General features: G+C 37.2%; 1 protein-coding gene across 5 annotated transcripts in view; it reads right to left on the bottom strand.

The window, feature by feature from the left end:
* The window catches only part of JPH1 (junctophilin 1), an 82,652-nt gene that overhangs the window by 44,771 nt on the left and 14,052 nt on the right, over positions 1-23,829 (bottom strand). Inside the window, exon 3 of one of the 5 annotated variants that reach the window (XM_066332458.1) lies at positions 3,323-3,362. The exons of the other annotated variants lie outside the window; for them this stretch is intronic. Coding sequence (XP_066188555.1) covers positions 3,344-3,362 — 19 coding nt within the window. The 3' untranslated portion in view covers positions 3,323-3,343. Of the gene's footprint in view, positions 1-3,322; positions 3,363-23,829 lie in introns of those variants that run through there. 5 annotated transcript variants of the gene reach the window in all.

Raw genomic sequence — 23,829 nt, forward strand, 5'->3', positions numbered from 1 at the left:
TCGGCATTGGTGCTGTCTGTTGATTTACCTACTCCAAATCACATTTTTTTTAAAACCCTTTTTCTTCTTTCCCTTATTGTAATGCTTTTTAATGGAGAAAATCATGTTTATCTCTTACATTTTGCTGTGATAAAAGGCAGTGGAACACAGAAGTAGTACCATTCATTTCAGACAAAAAATATTTATGAAAGATCTGACAAGTTTTCTCTCTGTTATCCTTCAGATGACATTTTTTAGAGCGCTTAAAAGGAACAAAGCATATGTTGTTTAAGCAAGTTCCCTGAACAATAGTATTGCCCCTTAACAGTGTCAGGCTTGTGTCAGAGATCAGAAATGTTAAAAGGCAAGAAGACAAACAGGTTTGTAAGGAAACAGAACATGTTCAGCACCAATTAAACTGTGAAAGCTGCCAACTGCTACTCATGGGGACAAACAGCAGAAATTAAAGTATTTGAGAGTTAAACTGAGTCAACACAAAGCAAATAAAAACTTTAAATCAGAAAAATGAAGCCTTTAGATAAATTTTACCAAGAAAACTAAAAAATAAATAATAGTTAGACAATTCCTTGGTACCCAAATGATCTTTGATATGGGCCATTTTTGTCTTTATCCTTGTGAATTATGGAGGCAAGAAAAGCTTTAATGACAGTCTCTGAATTCTGGAGTTGAGCTACATCCACTCAAACAGAACACTGCATCCTTGATACTTAGGGCAAAAGAAAACATTCAATTCCTGACAAGGCTCCAGAGGGAAAGAGGTTTTTGGGGTATATGTTTGGGGTTTTTTTAAGTGGTAGTGGTGGTTGTTTTTGTATTTGTGTTTGCCTTTTTTTCTTTTTATTTGTGTTTGCCTTTTTTTCTTTTTAAACACCAAAATTTCTAGCTTAAGCTGTTTGAAGCCATACATTTCAACCTATAGAAACAGACTTCTCTGTCAAGTATCAACAGCTTCTCTGTTTTAGTTACGTGAGTGGCAATGAGAGAACACTGCCCTTGCAAGCACATTTATCCTAAAGATGATCAAGTTGGTAATTTTTAAAATTTGTATTTTTTTTACATAGATACTAAATTAATATATGGATTATATATATTATATGATTATATGGACAATAAATTAATTTGGAACTTATTTACTATTGTAGCTGTATTCTCTAATCAATCTATTTCAATACTGTCAAGAAAAGGGTTAGAAATCATCTTTACACATCACAGCCACAAAGTCTATTTACCACTATAAACTAAATTTTATTTGTCTTTTATTGAACTAATCTTACACTATAAAAACCTGTACATGGTTTCAGAAACAACAGCAGCTGAAGCTTTAAAACACTCCCTGCTATTACTTTAAAGGGAAATAATATAGAAAGAAATACTAAGTCCCATGTGCACGGTCCTACTGTTCAGAGGATTCTCTTCTCTTGCTGGCATTTTGCCTGAATACATTTTTTCCAGGTCATCAAATTCCAGATTACACTCATACAACAAAGGAACACACTAGATCCCTTTAAGAGACTGTGTAGGAAAAAATATTGGGTAAAACAAAGCTATAGTTTGCATGTGTGCTTAAATCTAAGGAAAAGCACAGCTGAAAGGAACCATCTTCTCATCCCCCCGTGTCAGACAGCCACTCCTGAACTTGGATCAGTCTGCATCTCATGTTTGCAGCTGATTCCTTGTACTGATTCCTGGTACTGCAGGCTAAAACACACTTGAAACCACAGGCTTCAAGAAAGAAATATGGAAGTGAGAAGCTTAAGCAAATAAAAAGGCTTGGTATAAAGAACACTCAGTTATTTTTTCAACTCTGGGGGGCACTGAGTCTTGGGTCATGAAGCTTCTGTTCAGAAAAGTATTATTTCTGGTTTTAGAATGGAAACACTATCCCAGAAAATCCAACAACAAAATATAAAGCAGCTGCTTCTCTTTCACCAGCTTTTGCTCCAAATGCTGGATTTGTTTGTACTTCTCTGTCAACAACAACAACAAAAAAAGGATCAGTACATGACAACAAAGTCTTTCTCTGGTCGATCTGTGTGATTGTGAAATATGTGAAAGGACTTTGTACCTCACAGTGTATATTCTTTTGCAGGTGTTCAGCTTCTACTATTATACAGATTTGGAGGGGGAAAATAAAGGAATGAAGTAGCTCATGAAACGACAATGAGCAGATTCACAAACTAAAATATGATACTACTTAATAAAATCAGGCAAAGCAAAACAGTAACTGCAAGAACCCTGTAATGGCTGTTTTGGCTCAGGCAACTGTATACTTTCTCAGTAACTTACTTCTCATCCTCTGCAGCTGGAAGGAAACATGGCATTCCTCACTTCCATGGCACACTTTGTCTCAGGCTACTTAGTGAACTGTGTTTTGGCCAAAAGGATTAATACTTTGGGAGTCATGCAGTAAATAATTCCAAAAGTGCTATGCAATTCAAGACACTGTCCTCTAGACTTAGAGTGCGCACAGATACCCTACTTACTTGGAATATTAACACAGCTCCTAGTTTGCCTTCACAGGTAGTGCATTTATGTTTATACTGAAACTCTCACCACATCCTTTAAGAGACCCATCTAATAAGAGATGATCTTTGACATTCTTTAGCAAAACATTCCTCACTGCAAATATAGGTCGGGAACATGTAATAGAAGTTTGCCTATGGCAGCAAAATATTTTGAGACGTGAAACACACTCTTTCCTACTGAGAACCCAAAAAGACCACTAGGAGAGAAACCAAGATTCTACTTGCATTTTCATATAAGATAAATAAGAATCATTTAACATGATATTACGTACTCAAATACTTCTCTGTTCTTGTTCAGGGTCTCTTGTGGACCTCAAACTAAGTTACATTGTATGGTACATTTGGTACATGTATGGTACACATGGTATATATGGTAAATGTATGGTTACATTTTTAAGAGCTTGACATCTTAGAAAAAAAGAAAGACTGACTGTAATGAACAATAAATGAATAAGTTTAGACAAACAGTCTTTCAAAAGTATTAACTTAAGTTCAGAGAGGTTATTCTAAGATAAATTCATATTTATCATTCTATACACGCTATACACATAGTGCCCTACTTACGGCTTCAAAGCTTGGCATAACATAAAGCTTGCCCATTTCCCGAAAATACTAGTGACAAGGGAAGGGACATCTGGCTTCAAGGCAGTATTGTGACGGCCCACATGCTCATTCTGTCCTTTCTCTTGACACAAATCTGTTGTGTATATGCACAGGACCCCAGACAGACCATATTAATTCATTTTTACCTTTGGTGACTCTGCAACAGGTCACCTGGCTTACTCTCACCAGAGTGCAGGCATCTCTCTGAATTTAACTCATATGTACCAATTCTCACTGCAAGAAAATAAAACTGGTCTGTGAAATTTTACTACAACTATGCTGTTTCCATCACCTTAGATAACAAACAACTTACTGCTTAACTGAGACATTATCCAGAGATTAAACAAATTTTCCACATATTTACTACAGAAGCCTATAAATTCTGAAATAATGAAAGGAAAATAATCAAGTGTACACATCAAAAATAAGCTTCCTTTAAGAAATCTACTTAAAAGTTCTTGGCAGCTACATGAAGATTGTTTTAATGAGTACGCAGATTTATATACAACAAAATTAGAACTATCTTGCATTCATGGCATCTTGATGTTGACTATAAGTCCCAAGACAATAACTATGTAGCAAAACAATATTAACTGATATATATAAAAAAATAAAGATCATGCGTTGCTTGAAGCTATTCAGTTGATGTGGAAAACCAGGTTATAGCTGATGAGATGGAAAGAATGATCACCATAGCAACAATTTACCACTTAACAATGAAGGGGGAAGGGTGCATCATTTCTTCCTATTTGCACATGTAAACAGGATTTGTTCAAAATTCTCAAGTTCAGTGACTTATTCTGTTCTTTCAGTAAAATTGCAGTGAAAATTGTATTATATGGTACTACAGCATTACATTCAACATCATATATCAGTCCCATTGGCAAAGACAAGGAATTCAGTACCAGTAAAAAATATAATGATGATTTTAATTAAAAATTCTCCTTAGTAACATAGGCTGTCATGGAAAAGCTTGTCTCACTGAGGAATAAAACATTCCAGTGAAGCAGCGAATCAAAAATATAAATTGCTTGGTTTTAGCAATATCATTCATGTATTAAAAGAAAACCTGAATTACATTAACTTGTTCTAAAATAAATCTTTTGGGTAAAAGAAATACAGAATGCATATGTACCAACACAGCATTATCTATTACTGCTCTGGATAATTTAAAAAACATGATTTAAATATGCTTTCCTACCCTTATTTGGAGTTATCTGTCATGTGATATAGAAAGAATGTGTATAAATGAAATATCCTTTAACTGTTTTTCCTGTGTCTGCTCCACAACTCCTCTCCACGCACACAAGAAACCCTCAACGCCTGCAACTTTCATCACCTTGAAGTTTACCTCAGTCATCTTCAGTATTGACCACATTGTTCAGATATATTAAGATAAAAACAGCACAGCGAGGAATGAACTTTTCAGCAGCCACTGAAGCAAACTGAATGACACTGGAGCCTTCATTAGCTGTGTTGGGTACTCAGCCTTTGAGGCAGGCACTAAATTCATTCAGCCAACTCATTATTTCAACTGGGCATTTTACCCCGTCTCTGCAGCATGCACACTCATTTTATCCTCAAAGTGCCTTGGTAAAACGGATATTTCAGCTGCTCTCATTTTGCACTGCACAGAGATAAGAAGCAAAGCATTACGAAGCTCAACAATGCTGTGTTTAGATACGAGGAGTAAAAATCCTAATGCTTAGAAATAATACTTATATCCTCTCACAGTGAATGGAGGAGAATCCGACGTACAGATTAGGTACTGGGCAGCACTTTAAACACTAGGAAAATTCAACTTGCCTAAAGGAAATTCTCAGAGATGTTTTCAAAATACATTCTCTCATCTGCACTTATGCAGCTCTGTGAGAATGAGTTTAAGGCCATAAAAATTTTCAAGAATTTAAGCCCTAAATTCATGCATTTAAATACAGATGAGTGGCTTATGGTCAGCATTCAGAAAACATTGCCAAAGGCAGAGTTTGTAGTCACCACATCCTTTGTGTCTCTGCTGATAATTAGGACACCAACTCAGGAAGTGTAAAACATTAATTGTGGGTGCCTGCTTCCGGTTCGAATCTGCACTACCTACATACCAGAGGGTGTGTGCAGAACAGTGGAGCTTTTGACAGAAAAAGCTTTACCTAGAAATGATCCAAAAGTGGAAAAACAAGTCTTAAAACTTTACCTACAACATACAGGATGTAAAAGTCTAAATTCAGTTACAGCAGAATGAAAATCTGTGCAGAGTCAATTAATTACTATGAAGACAGCTCAGAGGAGTCAGGAATGACGCAGCCAAGAACAGCAAAAATTGTAAAGGATTTCTTAAAACACTCTTCCTACAAGAAGGAGGTGCCAGACTAGTCCTGATGATCAAAGTGCCTTCAGTGAAAGCAGAAAAAAAAAGCCAGCTACCAGTACTATGTCAGAAACATAAAGGAGGTATTAATGTACAAAGAGTTTAATCACTTTCAAAAGCTAAAGAAAACACTACAAAAAATTCTACATAAAAGAGCCAACATAGAGCACTCATGAGTGTCAGTAGCATGGCTGCATAAAAGCACCCCCAGGGAAAAGTGGTAACGGTGCTCACACTGTCACACAAAAACTGCATCCAAATAATAATTATCTGCCCCAGCACTCAAATATTCAGAACTGTAGATAGAGATATGGCTGCAGCATAATAGCTGAGATCTTCCAGAATAAATACAGCCACATTACTTATACCTGAAGCCCATTCTTGGTTTTGGATAGATTAGCACAGGCGCAGTTCAGGCATGATATGGCACTGGCCTAAGGACACAGCAGGGCTTCCTCTGAGTGTGCAGATGCAAGCTCCCTCCTGCCTGGCAACAACCTGCTGCCCCCACCACTTAATACTCAGGAAATCAGAGAATGGAAAAGAGGAGAAAAATGCTTTCCCTGCTCTCCTATTGCTGCTAAATAACTGTATCTGCCATGGACTAACAGCATGCCCCACTGTGGCAGGGCAGGGACCATGTCACCAAGGCACCTTGCAGTAGTGGTTCCTCACTTCACTACACTGCTAGATAGACAGAGCTAGTCACTGCAAAATGCATATATCATCCAGTCTGATGTTTCCCATCCACATTATTTCCACCCAGTAAATCCCTACCCACTCTCAGCTGTGTTTGAGAACCCTTGGAAGTCAGGAGTGGGCTGCTATCAGCAAGACGATCCCTTCAGCCTACTCCTAAGCCCTCTCGTTCAAGGACACTGAGGAGGCAGCTGCAGACAGGCTGAATGGTCACCCCCACTCCCAAGTATATTCTTAACAACTTTGAGCTTTTGCATCGCCAAGACTTCGGCACATGATCTTACAGCGACAAAGGTAAAAACTTGAAAGTGAAATACAACACTGAAAGAGAAATTCCTTCGGCAGATCTTCTTTCCCTGACCCTTTCTCACCCTGCCTTTTCAAGAAAGGACAAGATGCAAAAGAGGAGAAAGATTTAGAGGAACAGGTGCACATTGCAGTACCCATCTTACCAAGGTCTACAAATAAGCTAACAGAAATAGTGACAGAAACATAGAATGACAATGCAACGAATCCCTGAAAATTAAAAAATTTAGGAACACACAAGTGAGCATCTCCCCAGTTACCCTGGTTATGTAAAACCTCTACAACTGAGACAGCTTGCAAAATAGCCATCCATCGGACACCAAGACTGGAAAGGGACTACAAAAGACAGGCAAGGCATTAAGGCTCCATAAAGGAAAGGCTATTCTCAAACTTGTTATATTATAGAAAAAACATTGGATTAAAATGACGGTAAAGAAATAATTATAAATAAACTTCTGCGTTTGTGGGAAATGCCAGGGCAGAGAAGCAAAAAATCTCACAATAATTTGTTATATGATTAGCCAAAACTCATCAGCAACTAACACAGCCACAAGTGACTTGGTCTGTTCAGCCTGGTGAAGAGGAGAATGAGGGGAGACCTCACTGCAGTCTACAAGTTCCTTGTAAGGGGAAGAGTAGGGAAAGACACTGATCTCTTCTTTAAAGTGACCAGTGACAGCTCCCGAGTGAATGGCCTGAAGCTGTGTAAGGAAAGTTTTAGGCTGGATGTTAGGAAAAATGTTCTCACCCCAGAAGGGGACTGGGCACTGGAACAGGCTCCCCAGGAAGTGGTCAAGCACTGAGCTCGACAGAGTTCAAGAAGTGTTTGCAAAATGCTGTCAGGACTCTTCAGGGGCTGTTCAGTGCAGGGCCAGGAACTGGACTCGATGATCCTCCTGGGTCCCTTCCAACCCAAGTGTGTTCTGTGCTTCTGTAAAGCCTAACAGTGAGATGGTGCTGTGGCAATTTAAGTGCTGAAAAAAAAATTCCCAGAGACACAGGAAAAGAATTACAGACAAGGAGCAGATTATGAATATCGGTGTCTATAATTACAGTTTATTTGTTGTAAGTGAAAGCAAAGAGCTAATGTATGGTGTTAGGATACAATGAGGCCACTAAGGTGGTATTTGTGAGAGAGGCAGGAAACAAGTAAGCTTCCTAGTTACCCAGGATGTGCAGTTGCTGACATTGCACAGCCTCTGAAAGGTCTGTTAATAAATATTTGCTTAGCATATTGTAACTTGAGCATAGGAAAAAAAAAAAAGTTCATATTAGCACACTACAGACAACCCTTACAAACCTCATATACTTTTCATAGTGAAGGAGAAGATTGCTCTTTCTCTTAAGAGGAATGGGTTCTTCACAGAGATCACCTCTCCCACATACATTTCAAACCACTGCCCAAGTTTCTTAATAATCTTCCTTTGAAGTCCTTACAGAAAATACTGGAATGTCCACTCCTCAGTATAAACTATACTAAGGAAAACAAATAATTATAGAAGTTTGATATTTTTATCACAGAAGCAAAGGGATTTCTTCTGGTAATTTCAGCTTTAGCAGAAACAGCCAAAATATTTCAAATTAAGCCAATTTGTAGGAGAAAATAATAACAAGTCACCATACATTCGGAGTAATTTCGTATTTAGAAAAGTACATATTTACACAGAAAAAACCAGACCTCAACCTCCTTATTACACAGACTATACACTCAGGACCTGTCCCTCTCCTTTACTATAGCTTTCAATACATGCAGCTGGACACGTCAGGTCCCAGGTCTAGTTAGACAAAGTAGCACTTGGGCACCTATGAGAAATCCTCTGGTGCTCCAAACCAGAATTTGTGTGTATAACCCGAAAACTGCATCCCTCAAAAACGTAGAAGTTTTATTAGAGACAATAATGCTCCACCAAGACCATCAGAGGGCCGGAGCATCTTTCCTACAAAGACAGGCTGAGTGAGCTGTGGCTGTTCAGTCTGGAGAAAGTTTTGAGGAGGCATCATTGTGGCCTCCCAGTATCTTTAAGGAGGCTTATAAAAAGGAGGAAGAGAAACTTTATATACTCGCAGATAGTGATAGGACAAGGAGGAATGGCTTTAAATTGAAAGAGGGCAGATTTAGATCAGATATCAAGAAATTCTCTACTCAGAGAATTCAGTGCTCAGTGAATTCAGTGCTCAGTGAAGCATCAGAACAGGTTGCCCAGGGAAGCTGTGGATGCCCCATCCCTGGAAGTGTTCAAGGCCAGGCTGAAGTGAGCTCTGAGCAACCTGGTCTAGTGGAAGGTATCCCTGACCACAGCAGGTGGGCTGGAACTACATGGTCTTTAAGGTCCATTCCAACTCAAACCACTCTATGATTCTAATACTGTCCATGAGCAGCTGATAAAGTGTATTGAAAGAGATTTATTTCCCATAAAACTTCTTTATTTGTTCTATCCAAAACCATAAAGGAATGTGAACTAATGTTTCAAAAGTATAAATCAATTTTTAAAAATAGATTTCAGAAGGAAAGCTTTAAAAACACTCATTTTAAGAAGATGAAGTTACATCTATATATCACAGACTCTCTGCTTCTGGAATTGCAGGACAAGCAGTAAACACTGCAATGTAACATAGAAAATTCTGAAGAGATTATCTATTACACATGTAGGACTTCACTTTGTTAATGTATAATGTGATCCAAAAGATAAATCAGTTAATGAACAATAAAGTTAGAAGCTCCTAAAAAAAGCTGAAATTTATAGCTCACTCGAAGTTACAGTTATACAGTAACCATGTAAAAGTAGACAATAAACTTTAATGAGATGCTGAAAATACAGTCTCATCATAGCAAAGTTTGATGTTTCATCTCAGCATAAAAATGTCTTTCCACAGTTAAAAACTGTAATTTTATGGGCATCCTTCTCTGCTGCTAATTTTCAAATTCTAAGGCCTGAAAGTTGAGGGTTTTTTGGGTTCTTTTGGTTGATTTTTTTAAGATTAAATAATTAATGGCTATTTTCCAATATATGCATTTGGCTTTTCAGTGAAAATATTTAAATTTAAACCTGAAGTAATTATTACAAAGAAAATATGGTAGTGTGGATGGGGCCTGGTTGACCATCTCTGATGACTAAACTCCCTTCTCAGGGGCACTTAGTTTTTGAGTTACTGTTCAGCATAAAACTAGAGAGAATACATCTCTAAAATAGACTAAATTTAATCTCTTTATGAAGAGTTCTTGATGTATGCCAAACCCACCTACCGTGAAATGGAAATTGACAGAGGCTAAAAATCTGTAATGAGCCCTTTAGCCCAAGTTGATGCATTTCTTAACTTCAGCATAGACATTAACTGAACTTCTACGAAGGCGGATCATGTTGTCTCATTTAGCAATTTAAAAGACTGCCATTAAATGAGTTATTCCTTAGAAGTTCAAGTTCATTATTTATCAGCATATATTTTCCTCAATAATGTATAATTAATAATAAATAATATAGTAGTATAGCTTGCCAAACACTTGCTGTTACATATTCAGGTGCTACAAGGCCCGTTTTGTAGAGCCCTGGACTGCTTCAAGCTTTTTTTAACTGATACATACTTCATTAAATTCGTGTGCTATGAAAACATAATAAAATATTTATAAAGAGCAGGGTATGTTTAAAAGAACTAGAAAACATGAAATTTTAAGTCTACATAATCAGTATGATTATAACAATTAAAATGCATTTCCAGAAATTAAAAAGATGAAAGTAATTAATAAAATTACTCAAAATGAAGTAGCCCTGAATGACTAAAGAATTTTAATAACTTTATTATGCTTGTCTGCATAGTCACGGCACTTAAATTCAGGGCTGTACAGCTTCTCTGTTTCTCTGGACACATCTTACTTCTTTCCATACAGATCACACAGTGTATGATAGACACACTCCAGAAAATTAATGGAGTATTTTGGGCACAGCAGGGAAGTGTCAAAAAGGCAGCCTGAAAGTGTCCTTACTTGCACTGTAGAAGTACTCTTATTTTGGAAGGGAGCTATTACACACACAGCAAACAGTCCATTACACTGTGCATCTCCTCTGAACCCTCCCAACGTGCTCTAATGGCAAACATCCCAGTGAACTGCTTATTCTCTCAGGACCATTATCAGAGATGGACTCAGAGCACAGAATGGCATCTCTGATACATACACTGCACACAACAGTGATGTGTGAACCCACATTAGGGCATTTAAGCCAGCTTACTGAACTGAGGAAGATGGATCTCAGCTAAAATTGCAGGGTTTGGTTTTTTAAAACATTGCATTGGGCAAGAAGAAAAGACACTTTGAAAACAACCAACTTTGGAAGAGGGCTCACTGTGCCAATAGGATTTACCAGCACAGCTCCCGATTAGGAAATGGCATATTGTATTTTTGTGACACTAAGTGGTGTGCAAGAAATGAATACTTCGAGCACATACCCTGCTAGAGAGTACAAAGGTAAGCATTCTCCCCACGGCAGAGTTGCAAGTCCTTTCTTTGTCCTGACTGGAAAGTAAATTTTGAAGGAAAGAAACCTGATTCTTCAAGCTTAGGGAAGAGATAGCAGGAAGAACAAATCAAAACAAAAAGCCTCACTGTCTTTCTTTTCACATTTATCTGTTACTCTTTCCCAGGACTGTTACCAGAAAACTCTTCCCTAAACTGCTATGGGAATTTTAGTCTTTCTCTTATCATTTTGCATACAATATGTTGAACACTTAAACAAAATATGAGGTTCCCACGAAGCAAACCTGGAACCTTCAGAATGCTCTCAGAATGATGCAAAGCACTTTCCATTCCTCAGCAAGCTTCATGTACAGAGGACAAGGAGGGGGTGAATACTGATGATGCTGTTGTGAAAACAGGAAAACAGTAATGGAGGAATATGGAAAAACAAATAAGCAGGATATTGAGTTGCCAAAGTAGAATACTGGGTGGCAGAAAGTCCATCCAAATATATGGTAAAGAAAGGAGAAGTACACTGGATCTGATTTTATATGGAGAAATTTATAAATCCTGTTTTGCATTTACAGTAAAATCAGAGTAACTATAATTTATCAAGACTACTTTTAGCTGAATGTGCAAAAAGCAATTTAGGGTATACATTTGATAGGCAGGTGTAAAAGAACTAATGTGAAAAGACTCAAATCAGTGCCACAAATAAAGATGATAGTCATTTTGTCTATCCATCCATCCCTTTTTACCTTTTTGCTTGAGAAGATAGAACAGAATGATGGTCAGTAGGAACACAAAATTAAAAGTATTCTATAGTGAAATCAAGAGGGTTTTTCACTATTGTCTTAAATTCATGCTTGATAAAAAAGGTATTGATCAACTCTTTAACAGAAACTTTTGCCAGAAATTCAACAGCTTTGGCCTTGCAGTTTAATGACTTGGATTTCCAAGAAAAGGAGGAACTCTCAAATCATTGACCTGTCTTCATAGTAAGGAATAAGAATTTAATGTCTGATATTTTTCAGGAATCCTTTAGAAAAAGGCCACACGTGCAAACACATTTACATCTACTCCCAGTATCAAAACACATTTGCAGGTCACCAGTTTTACTGTTCTGGGGCATTCTGTAGCAGGCCAGGTGCTAACAAATCTTAAAATGTATTTATTTGCCTAGTAACTTTATGGATAAAATTGCCAGATCCCAAACTCTTGCACAACACAGGGACGAAGTCTGACAACCAAGCTCAGCACAACAGAAAAAATGATACTGAAACAGTCTTAAGGGTATTTTACTCTGGATATTTCTTCATATGAACCTATGAACACTATGAACATTCAAGGTGCAATACTATTCCTGGAAAGATCACTGGGAGCTTAGACACTCATCTGAGCAGCAAAAGACTCTCAGAGTGAAGAACACACCATCAGGCAGGACTTGCTTTCATCATGTCATGGATACAATCATTGCTTAGCACACAGTAGTACCATAAGGACACAAAAATGTATGAAGTTTCCTATTTTTTATTTATACTATCAAACAATATTCACAATTCACTATCTGGTGGGAGAAAAAGCAGAAGGCACAGTGTACTTCTGAAGTTTGAAAGCTGATAACTTCATGTATTTTTTTTTTGTAAACAAATAATAATAAAAAAAGGCTTTCTAAGGGTTTCATCTCACTTACTTTGAGCATACATTAAAAAGAAAAGGTGGAGGGCTGTTTTGAGTGCTATCAGCAACCGAGCAGATGATAAATGTACCTCTGGGTGCCATGTAGAAAGACGATGATAGCACAGAAAAGATGGGCTACTGTATCAGCTGTTAGTGGACTATATTCCTGTCAAACACTGATAAGCTCTACTCATGCATTGCCTTATTTAGTCAGACTTCTTTGCTGACACACCAATGCACAGTAACAAGTGCATATGATGATTCCAGTACAGACCTCAGCTCCTTCTTTTACTGAGAGCATAACAAGTATTAAATTGGTTAGTGTCATTTTCTAAGGCATGCTGGAAAAGTCTTATTTTCTCATTTGAGAATACACACCAGTAACAAAACTGCATTCTTAATAGCACTTAATGCGGAACATGATGTAGACTGTAAGAGAATGGTCAGAAAAAATTGCAGACTTTTTCACAGTGGAGATAATTACTTTTTATTTTCAAGACTAAGAAATCTACTGAACATTTGTGATGTTCCATGAGCCTGTCGTTTGGGAATTACTATTTTAAGAATGAGCATAGGCTAGCATAGGCTTAGGTCTCTAGAATTCAACCCGAACTTTTTATTTACATATTTAACCGGATACTATTACTGTGATAGCATAACTCTTTTCCCAAGTAACTCTAGCTACATTTATTCTAAATGACATGACATATATGTGGAGAGAACGTTTTTATTAATATTAAAAGCCAACATCTGTTACTTTCAGAACTATTTCAGTGGCCTCACACTCACAGAACTAGTAGATTAGTCATGTTTCACTGAAACTCTTTAATAATAGGCTGCTGTACTACAGTGTCATTTCAGGAAATCATCACTGCTTTAACTAATAGTACTACTGTCCATTAACTCATCTATTACAAATGTATTTACAGCATAACTGCTACTATTGAGGTAAATTAGCAGAGCACATACTGTTAAAGTGTGCATCCCTGAAGTTTTGTCATCAAGTTTCACTTACTTGCTAAGTTGTAAAATCAAGTAATCTGTGATGGGTCTTTTAAGTCATTAGCGTGAATTAACAAGATTCTGCTGTATATTATTTCACTGCTACTGCCAAAAGGTCAGCTCTTGAATACAGGAGATCCAGTCAAAGTCACATATTTAACTTCCTTTGGAACAACAACAATATATTCTATTAAAACTCACTCTGCATTGTACAATGCCATTAATTGTGTTGGCTAAAGCACTCAGTTAATATCCTGCTTTTTTTAGAGAAGGCAATATGGCTTTCAATGCTGTGGAGAACACCAGTCTTCATCAGATTTCATCCTCAGAGCAGGTCATCTAGACTAGGCTGCACTTTTCATGGTACACACAGAGAGCTGGTGTACAGGCTTGACATACAACAAAAACCTATGCTTATACACTCACCACATCCCTCTGGCTTCTCTTCGTACAAGCCTAAGGGAGTACTTGTTCCCAGGTCAGGTATTTCTAACATGGCCCCCCACTGTAACTCTTGCTGAAAGGTCACACTAGAGTTTATGTCTCGCTTGGAAAGCAAACCCACACAAACCAAATTCTGTAGTGCATCAGATCCACTGGATGAACACCCTGCCTGTGGCCTGGGAGCGTATGCAGCTCACTAAGCCAATTCACCAAACTCAGGGCTGGCTTTTGACTGGACAAACACCTGAGGAGAAGCAACACACACGTATTGCCAACCAAATTACTCTGGAAGTAACAGCAGCCTACTCCTGATCATTTCCCTTCCCAGAGCTGCTGCCTCTACCACAAGGCTGTCTGGCTGCCTCTACCAGAATTTCACAGCACATTCCACACCCGCTTCTAAAGATCCTTTGGGGAAAAGCACAGCCGGGAGCCAGCTGTCTGAATGGCTTCAACACCCTTTTCTCCTTGGAAGCCTCCGATGTACTGCAAATGCAATCAGCCACCTTGCTTTCCCTGTCATTAGGTGAATGACCCGTACATCTAGCCAGGGAAGTTTGGCACCACTGCCTCAATGACAATCCACAAAAGGGGCTGAACAAGTAAAGCAGAGGAAAACAAGTCATGATTAAAACTGTTAAAACTCACTCACATAAGATGTTTTTACCTGGTTAGCTAGCACACTGAGGATCTCTGCAACACACAAGAAGCCGTACTGCAAGAAGAATGGAGAAGCAGTAACCTCTATAATCAGCTACTTCCACGGCAAACCATGTAATCTGTTAGCAGTATTTCTTACATGTATGCAAATCAGATTCATTAGTGAGCAATAAAGCACAAAGCTATATTCCCAGTTACTGTATTCCCAGTTTTCAGAGCAAACCCTTACCAGATTTCCAAAAATATGGATTTCCTCAGCAAGTGAGCTGACATGTCTTTCTAGAATAAATTCTGTCACCCCTATTCATATTGAGCTCTGCCATACGCTAATCTCAGGTTTTGAGGACAGTATGCAGAACAGCACAACATCCAGCATGAGTAACAGCAGACAGAATGTGTGTGACATATGGATTCATTACAGAAGGTTCATTATTTGGAAAGGGAAAAGACTGAATCTCAGAAAGTACCATTAGTTACTCTAGAATCAATAAAAGAATTGAATTTTAGTTTTTCTGGAAATTAGAAGTGGAGAGCATACTGAGAACCTAAAAATTTCCTTCAGCGGTAACTGAACTATCTCTATGTTTGATTATCCCTTCCTGATCCAGCTGGGAACTTCTAGTATCTTGACTTAGGCCTTTCAACTGCCTGTGACTCCCACAAAACCTGCAGCTCACAAAGAGAACTGTTCCATCCGTGATATCTGGCTATCACATAGAACCAGCGGGAGTTCTGCTGTGGATGTCGGCATGGCCAACCTTCATTATTTCACCAGCAGCCTAGGTAAAGGTTAAATTAAAAGCCATGATCAGCTCACACTTTTATCCTCCAAAGCCACAGCGATAACTAACAGGAGTAAGTAAAGTCCAAAGCAAATGGACTATAAGCCATTTGTCTGCACTCTGACTAGAAAGGGATGTTTTCCCTGCTCCTAAAGAAAGTAACATCACAGGAAGTATTTTAGTAGTAAGGTGAATGTTTTCAAGTCTTGACCAATTTTCTCCCTCTATCTGCTGAGCAGCAAGCCACACACTCCCTTCCAGCTTCATTTCAGAATCTGCCAAGGAACAGCTATGAGGAGTTGCTGATCAGAGCATGAAATGTCACCACATTCCTTCAGAATGACAGGCACAATAAAAAACAAACACCTTACATTACTACTACAGTCTCGCTAGAATTTTATTTCATAACTACCCTCTAAGATTAATAAAGTGCACTTTAAAGTATCCTTCAGGGTCATGAAACGGTAGGTGAATTCAAATTACATTATGAAAGCATATTCTATTTAAATTATATTATATTTAATATTTTCATATTAAAATCCCACAATAATATGGTCCTTCTGGTTGTCTATTTCAGATCAATTTAATAAGAAAACTATTTTCTCATATTAATGTTATGAATTGACTCCTATGCTTGCAAGGATCCCCCTCTTAAAACCCTCCTGTGCTTTCATTCAGAAATACTATAATCTGAATCATGTCAGTCTTTCCGTATTTGTACTACCAAAGAATGTAGGACTTTCACTGTAATATGGTCACTCTTGAAGTCTCTGCTTTATTCACCAGATTCAACATAATGCACTCACCTAAATTTGGGAGGTTTTGTTATAAAATTTGTGCCTATTTTCTTTGGCATAAATATTAAGCTATATTTCAACAGCAGAAAGACAGAAGAGACCAAAACAATGCCTCCATACCACTCTCTCTAGTGGCTAGAAGCAATTGCATACATCACAACATCCATGGGCAATGGCTAATTATTTCCTTTTGAGAAGAAACTAGAGACCTGAAGACTAGAAATTTGTAACTTCTTTCCTGGTAAGTCGTGGGGAAAAGTGGGAGAAAAAAATCACCAACAAACTTGTTTACTTTTACCAGCACTCTGCTTATAAAGACAGTATTAGTGAAGTAAAACCGAACAACAGTGTTCCAAAAAACCTCTACAGGAAATCATCTTTTCATTGCTCCTCTTATTATTAGTGAATACATTTTGCTAATAATTGCATGATCACAAGTAGACTAAGTTCCACCATTTCAGTCATTTAAAACATGTATGATGAAAAGACCCTACAGTCTATGCAACTTAAAGGATGAGATGGACCATGTGGAGACAAATTGGAATATTTGTCTCCAGAATGGACAGAATGGACTAAAAACGAATAGAAGAGCAATATGAAGTTTTCCATCAGAAACAACTGGTATAATTTTCAGGTCTTTAGTCATCCTCTGCAAGAAAAATTACTGCAGGTATGAATCCATTCAGAGAAGTCATACATTTCTCCTACTCACTCGTAAAGAATATGAGTGAGAGCACAAAAAACAGGTCATGAAAAAGTTTGACCCCGTTGTGTACACACTCTTCCAGAAGCAGTACAGTACCGGCTTTAAGATGATGCTGTATACTGTGATAACTGCAGCTTTGGGCACTGAACAAAGGCCCAGCAACGTGCCTCTGTCTAAAGGCATTGTTTCTGAGCAATGCTGAACAAATTAATGGGATATATGAGAGTATTTGAACAAAAAGGCACCCAATTACCTTTCAGGATGTTCTCATGCCCTTTAGCCAGCTGATTATATGTGGAGTCTTTTCCCTTACATCCAAAGTGATTGCTCTGATGGCATCATTTCCTTTTTTCATGCATTCAAGTTTTTTTTCTTTTCAATTAAAGCTACACAATAGAAAAACAAACAGCAAGAAAGGATGTAACTGCAGACCAACGTGACACTTTGTTGACCTTAGGATACAAGCGGACTTGTCTTGTCACATTCACAAGGAAGAAAACCTTTCAGCCCTTTTGCAGGGAACCCGACCACAGGCAATAACCCCACTGCAATACAACATGATCTTTTGGACAGAGAGAAATAAAATACTGCCATCAAACAAAGTTATCTCACCACCAACATTTATGATGAGCATTTCAGTCAGCAATCTACATGCTTAAATTGAGCCTCTTTTTTCCTTCATTCATTGCTGCAAACTGAGTTACAGCATCAACTTACTGCTAGCCCTACTTGTACAGTCAACTATGCAATAGAAAACTAGAAGATAAATCACTTTACATCTTCAAATTTAGAGGAAAATACTGGATATATAACAAAAAATTAGATCATGTAAGGGAAGATAAATAATTTCAGTCTTGTTCTCTCCTTACAGGGGTCTCTGGGATAGATTAGCTCTGGAAAACCTTTTATTACACATGAAACAGCAAGTGCAGAACAAGGTGACATTTAGTTTTAAACTGGGTCATGGTGATCAAATCTTCTCTCGCATATATAAAGAACTTTCTAGAAAAGCTGCTCATCCTATTTCAGAGTACCATGGCCCTCAGCAGGGCATCTGATCTAAATTACTATTCATTTAAAAATACCCCTCTGCCAAAACAAGCAACAGACACAAAGCAAATATCAGACATACCACCCTAGAGTGATCAAAAAATAGAAGAAATATATGGTATAAAAGTAGCATCATTGTCAAATTTTGAAGTGAGCAGAGTTACCAAAAGCTTTCAATAAACTCTACTTTTAACCTTTTTAATAAGGAATGATGTCTAAAAAGGAGATATATTTGATAGTCTGAAAGAAGATGTGATGTTAATCAAAAACTTTTTTCACTTGATGTAGGTTGTAAAATGCAGATTTCTAAACTGTACCACAGCATGAGACCAGCAGACAACAGAAATCGGATGGTTATATAATTTGGTGGTTAAGCAAAGATATTTTTAGTGCTTTGCTAATCCATCTAATGCATTTCTTTCTGAGACAAGAAAATGCATTACACTGATAGCAATAACAGGGTCAAAACATGAGGATATTGACTAGAATTTATATCTTTGAGAAAACAAAAAATCATCTCAAATTATTTTTAATAGGATCCATTCCTAAGGAAGATTTATCAGGGATTAGGAATGGGTGACACTTATACTTAAGTAATTGAAGAGAAGAACCAAAACAAAGAAGGAAAACTTTCACAGAAACACTTCAAATAAGAATATCATAATGCAAAACAAGCTGGTGACACCTCAAGAGAATCAAACAAATAGAAAATTAGGTGTTTGGCAATTTCTGAGCGGCACATACTTTATGCTATGTAGGAAGCCTAAAGCAACTTCTACTTTTTATGAAAGAGCATTTTTTTCAAAAATGACAGTAAAGAAACCATTTCCCCTTACATTCTCTTTCATGTTAATCTTGAGAGGAACAAAGCATATATAAGCTGAAAGTATGGGAATAGGACCAACAAATGACAACAAAAGTATTTTTATGAACAGTAAACATTCTTAAAAAAAAGACGAGTTAAACCACTCCTTAGTGTAATCTGAAACAAACTACAGCAGCCTTAATGTTAAAAGGTCTCAATCTACTTTAAAATTTCATTTATTAATAGATGGAAGTGTCAATGCTGTGCACAAAATGTTTCCTCAGCTGACTTGCACCTCAGCAGGCTCAAATTTGGCCTGCCTTGAAACTTCTACTTGCAAAATGAACCAACTCAGTGTCAAAGAAAGAGAAAAAGATTCAAAGGTGTGAATTAGTTTTACTAATGAAAAGACAATAAATGGTTTCAGAGTCAGACAGAGAGGAAATAATTTTATGTTTAACAGTGAGCACATAAAAGCAGAAAATCTAAGAGGAAACTGTCACCCTAATTCTGCAAAGTGAATTTCTATGCAAAACCAGAACTATTTTCTTGAATAGATTAAGCAGTGCTAGGTTATACATCTGCCCAAAACCACATTTTCATGTACCAGCAGATTCCAGGGAAATTAGTAATCTTTTTAAAGAAAAGTATCTTTTAAAGTATCACATTAGATACACTAAAAGCAGAACAGCCTTTCTTCAATTTTGAGGGACCTTGAACAAGCAGGGTTTCTGAAGACAGTTCAAGCTGAGTTTTCTCAGACTGACCTATGAAGTCACAGTCAGTATGTTTTTTGAACCATCAACCAAAAATGCCTTCATTATTACACTATTATTACAAAGAGCTGATTAAATATGTTGTGAAATAGCAAATAAACAGGAGAACTTTTGCTATGAGGAAATGAGCTCACACATTTCACAGACCCAAGTCTTGTGCAACACCTGCTAAAATACCAGGGCACACAATTCAACATTTCTGAAGACTTTTAATAAAGGTCCAAAATGTAACAGTATTCTGTATTGAAAGATTTCAGTCTGGCTTCATCTTTGTTGGAAACAGCAAAAACCTAGGTGCGCAAACAAGTGTGTGAGACCTCTGATGGTCTATCTGTACTGTATGGAGACCTTCCTGAGAGAGACACCAATTCCTTCATATAGCTCACTCACCATGAAGGTCCACAGCCAAAGTTCATCATATTATATATGCAGCATGTCATCTCTCAGCAGGTAACTCACAACTTAATTGCTATACAGACTTCATGATCACTACACTTTTATAATGATCTAACCACAAGTGTAAGGAGCAAGTGAAGTCAAATCAAATATGTTAATATGTTACATTACAAAGACAGAACTAACAAGTGAACTGTTAAAAGCCACCTAAAGCATACCCTGATCAACTAAAATTTGAAGAAAACATCAAATCAGATTTAGTCCAAATTCCTTGGCAAATTTATTCAGAAATATAATTTTGACTAATTGCTCTCTGCATTTATTGTTTACCAACCCAGCAAAGCTAAAAGCTAAATCCTATGTACTTTAATTCTTCTGCTAAAAAAGGTTCACCCTCAGAGCTCCATCAACAATTTTTCCATCAGAAATGCATCGTATCTGTGCATGTCACAGACACAGACTGTGAGGTGAAAACGTTTCGTGTCTTTTCCTGATAACAAGTACTTGTACAAAGCTCAACTATGAGCAAGTAATACAACTACATCTCTTGCAGGTCTAAATTTCAAGCATACAAAATACACACTAATTTTTATCTGTCTCAAAATCAATTTCTGGAACAGGTATAAACTCTGCATTATGAAATAAAACTACACTCTTCATCGATATGGCATATACTACTGAACAGTGCTTTGGATTGTAACACATAATTATGATTTTTTTCCTCATATTTCATTATCCCCTGAGAATATAAAACAATATTTATACTTTACATTGCACGTTTAAGAAATTGTGAATGCTGGGTAAAATTAGACCTCCCAAGATGAATTAAGCTTTGCACAAGGAATCTAGTCACCACTGGAGGAAAGAGAAAGCCTCTCCACCAGAAACCACTGACTAACACTTCAACAGATGTGTGCAAATTAAACATTTCTTAATATCGCAATAAGTCACCAGCTTATCTGTTCCGTTGATTTTTATGAAAATTATAAATGCCATTCCCACCTTTATTGCTAATCTGCGATTTCCAAAATGGAACTCTTCTCTGAAGCAGAAAATGATGTTATGAATGGTAATAAATTTAGAAACATTCAAAATATGAAAAATCATTAGATTTTCAGTAAAACTGAAAATAAGCCCTTCATCATGATAGATGAAGGTAAAGGCAGGACTGCCTACATAGACATATGGAAAAGACACTTCTATGCTTAATGTGTTTCACCACTGCATCTTCACAAAGCATTCTGACAACTGGCACCTGTCCTGTTACAGTCTTTACTTTTTCTTACAGAACCACAGAATTTTTTTAGGTGGCAAAAGACCTTTAAGATCATCAATTCCAACAGCTAATCCATCCCTGCCAAGTACACCACTAAACGAAGTCCCTAAGTACCACATCTACACGTCTTTTAAGCACCTCCAGGGATGGTTCCCTTATTTTTCCTGAAATACATTTTGTATCTTAGTGCTTGGCAGGATATTATCTGTTTTTAGGATATTCCTAAGATGCTTATACAACTGACATCACAAATTCCTGCAAGTGAAAGAGCTTAAAAAGGGAACTTGGACTGAACACACACACATGCGTGCACACACACACAGAACCAGATCTTATGAAATCACTTCAGTTCAGTCATCACCAAGATTTCTTGGTCTTCTTTTCTTTCCCTATGGAAGTCAAGTTTTTTACCAGCAACAGGTATGAAATCCTAGCTCCAGATAAGAACATGCTAGGGTTGTGATGCATGCCTACATCTGTCCACAGGCCACCTCAACAGTGAGACTTTTGAATCATGCTTGTTTCCACATTTGAATTTTAAGTTCCTTTTTGCAAAACTAGGAGTGACATGATCTGATACCTTTATTTATTAAGTAGTCTAAAAATTCAGAGAAGAAGTATCTTTGAAATTATTCACCCCAAAGCCAGAAAGGAAAGCTAAAGCAGCAGCAAAATGACCTCTCCCTCTTCTTATATATGCCAGTAACATCTGAGACAAGCACAAAGTGGAAATGCTGCATTATAGCAGTAAGGTAACTAAACAAATCTTACCCACCTGATTCAGGCTGGTAAGAGAAAAGAGATGTCTTCTTAACCTTCTAGAACAGAAGACCTGAAAATTCACATTCAACTGATTGCACTTTAGCCAGATACTAGAAGGAAATGTCTGGCTTTTAAATGCAAAACAGTAATACCATCACTTCTCATCAATCCCTACTTTTAATGTAGTAGGACCAAAATATAGCATTCGTCACTGAAAAGTCTGGAAATAAAGAATTAAAACAAAAAAGAGAAAGAAGAAGTGCTAAAGTGAATAAAAAATTAATTCAGAAACAGAACATAATGGGACAGACAAAATGACTGGTTCTCCCAGTTGTGGTTTAAGCTAGATACTCACAGGGCTCAGGGCTGAGAAGCCATGCCATTGTTAAATGCCAAGGAAAGGCCTGAACAGCTAAGTGACTGAATTCATGAAGGGCACCGTCAGAGAAGTCTGAGGCAGAACTACAATGAAGGACTGCACAAAACTCACTGATAACTCTTAATGGCAAATTAAGTTCAATTTAAGTGTAAGAGTGATGCGTAAAGCAGAGCAACCCTAACTTTACTTATAAGTGACTTTAAGGTGACCTTGCGAATGAGCTCTTGGGAGACTACCTCTATTCAGCAGATCTGGGAATACCACATCTTGAAGGACAACAGGAACCATCAATAGGTTGTTTCAGATGTCAAACACTTACATGGGGCTTGAAGGAGGCAAATTTTTATGGAGAAATTTGTTCCTGGACACTAGCCACAAAGAGATTGTGCCTCTATCTCCACAGACAATGAGAGCAAAGAACTGCAGAAGAATGAAAAAGCAGATAACAAAGCGCAAATAGAGGAGTACTGAAAGAGGAAGATCATAGTGAGATAGGCAAAAGAATGGAGGTCAGTGTATGCAAGTATGCATCAAAATCTGTTAAATACATAAAGCAGAAAAATTAATTATTATTTTAAAATAAAAAATTATTAATCAACAGAAACATGAGAAGAAGTCATAATACATACATATTCAAACAGAACTACTCATTGAATTACACCTGTTTTGAGAAAATGAATAAATTATTATTTGAGAAATATAGAATTAGATCAACATAGGGGGCATGAATTAATTTTAATGGATATTTTTCTGCTGTAGTTGTTCAGCGAGAAACATCTTACTCTACAGAATACTGACTGACAACGTTACAGTTAGATGACAGAAAGTTTTCTTATCTCTGAAGAAATAAGCTGGGAATGTCCTATATGAGTTGATTTAGTTTTTGAGAAAAAAAAAAAAAAGAGTAAATTAGTCAAGTTTCAGCTACTACTACTGGACAAATGCATGCAGTTGTACTAGATACAGCAGAAATAGATAATCTCCTTTTGGTTTTGAGAGTATTTTTACAGCGATCAATAACATAAATCTAATGACTTAACTCTACAGTTCATACATGACTAACCAGTACAAACGATCCAGATTTTGTTTTTTAAATAGGTATTTATTTCCATCACAGAAACTCTCCTCCAAGTCAGTAGAGACAGATGCTATTTGCAGCTTAGCTTTTGAACAATTGTTGTAACACAGATCAAAACTGACATGCTGTGTAAAAATCTAAGAGGGGAATCTGCATAACAGCTCATCTTCTGAGGTGACAAAAAAATATTACTCTCTTTGTGTATCTCAGTATCATTAAAAAAAAAAAAAGCCTTCAAGTTGTCACATACATCTGCTGGGTCACTACTGCAAAATTCCTCTCTGCTTCTGT

The sequence above is a fragment of the Sylvia atricapilla genome, chromosome 1, assembly GCF_009819655.1.
Source record: "Sylvia atricapilla isolate bSylAtr1 chromosome 1, bSylAtr1.pri, whole genome shotgun sequence".
In the NCBI taxonomy this organism is placed as follows: Eukaryota; Metazoa; Chordata; class Aves; order Passeriformes; family Sylviidae; genus Sylvia; species Sylvia atricapilla.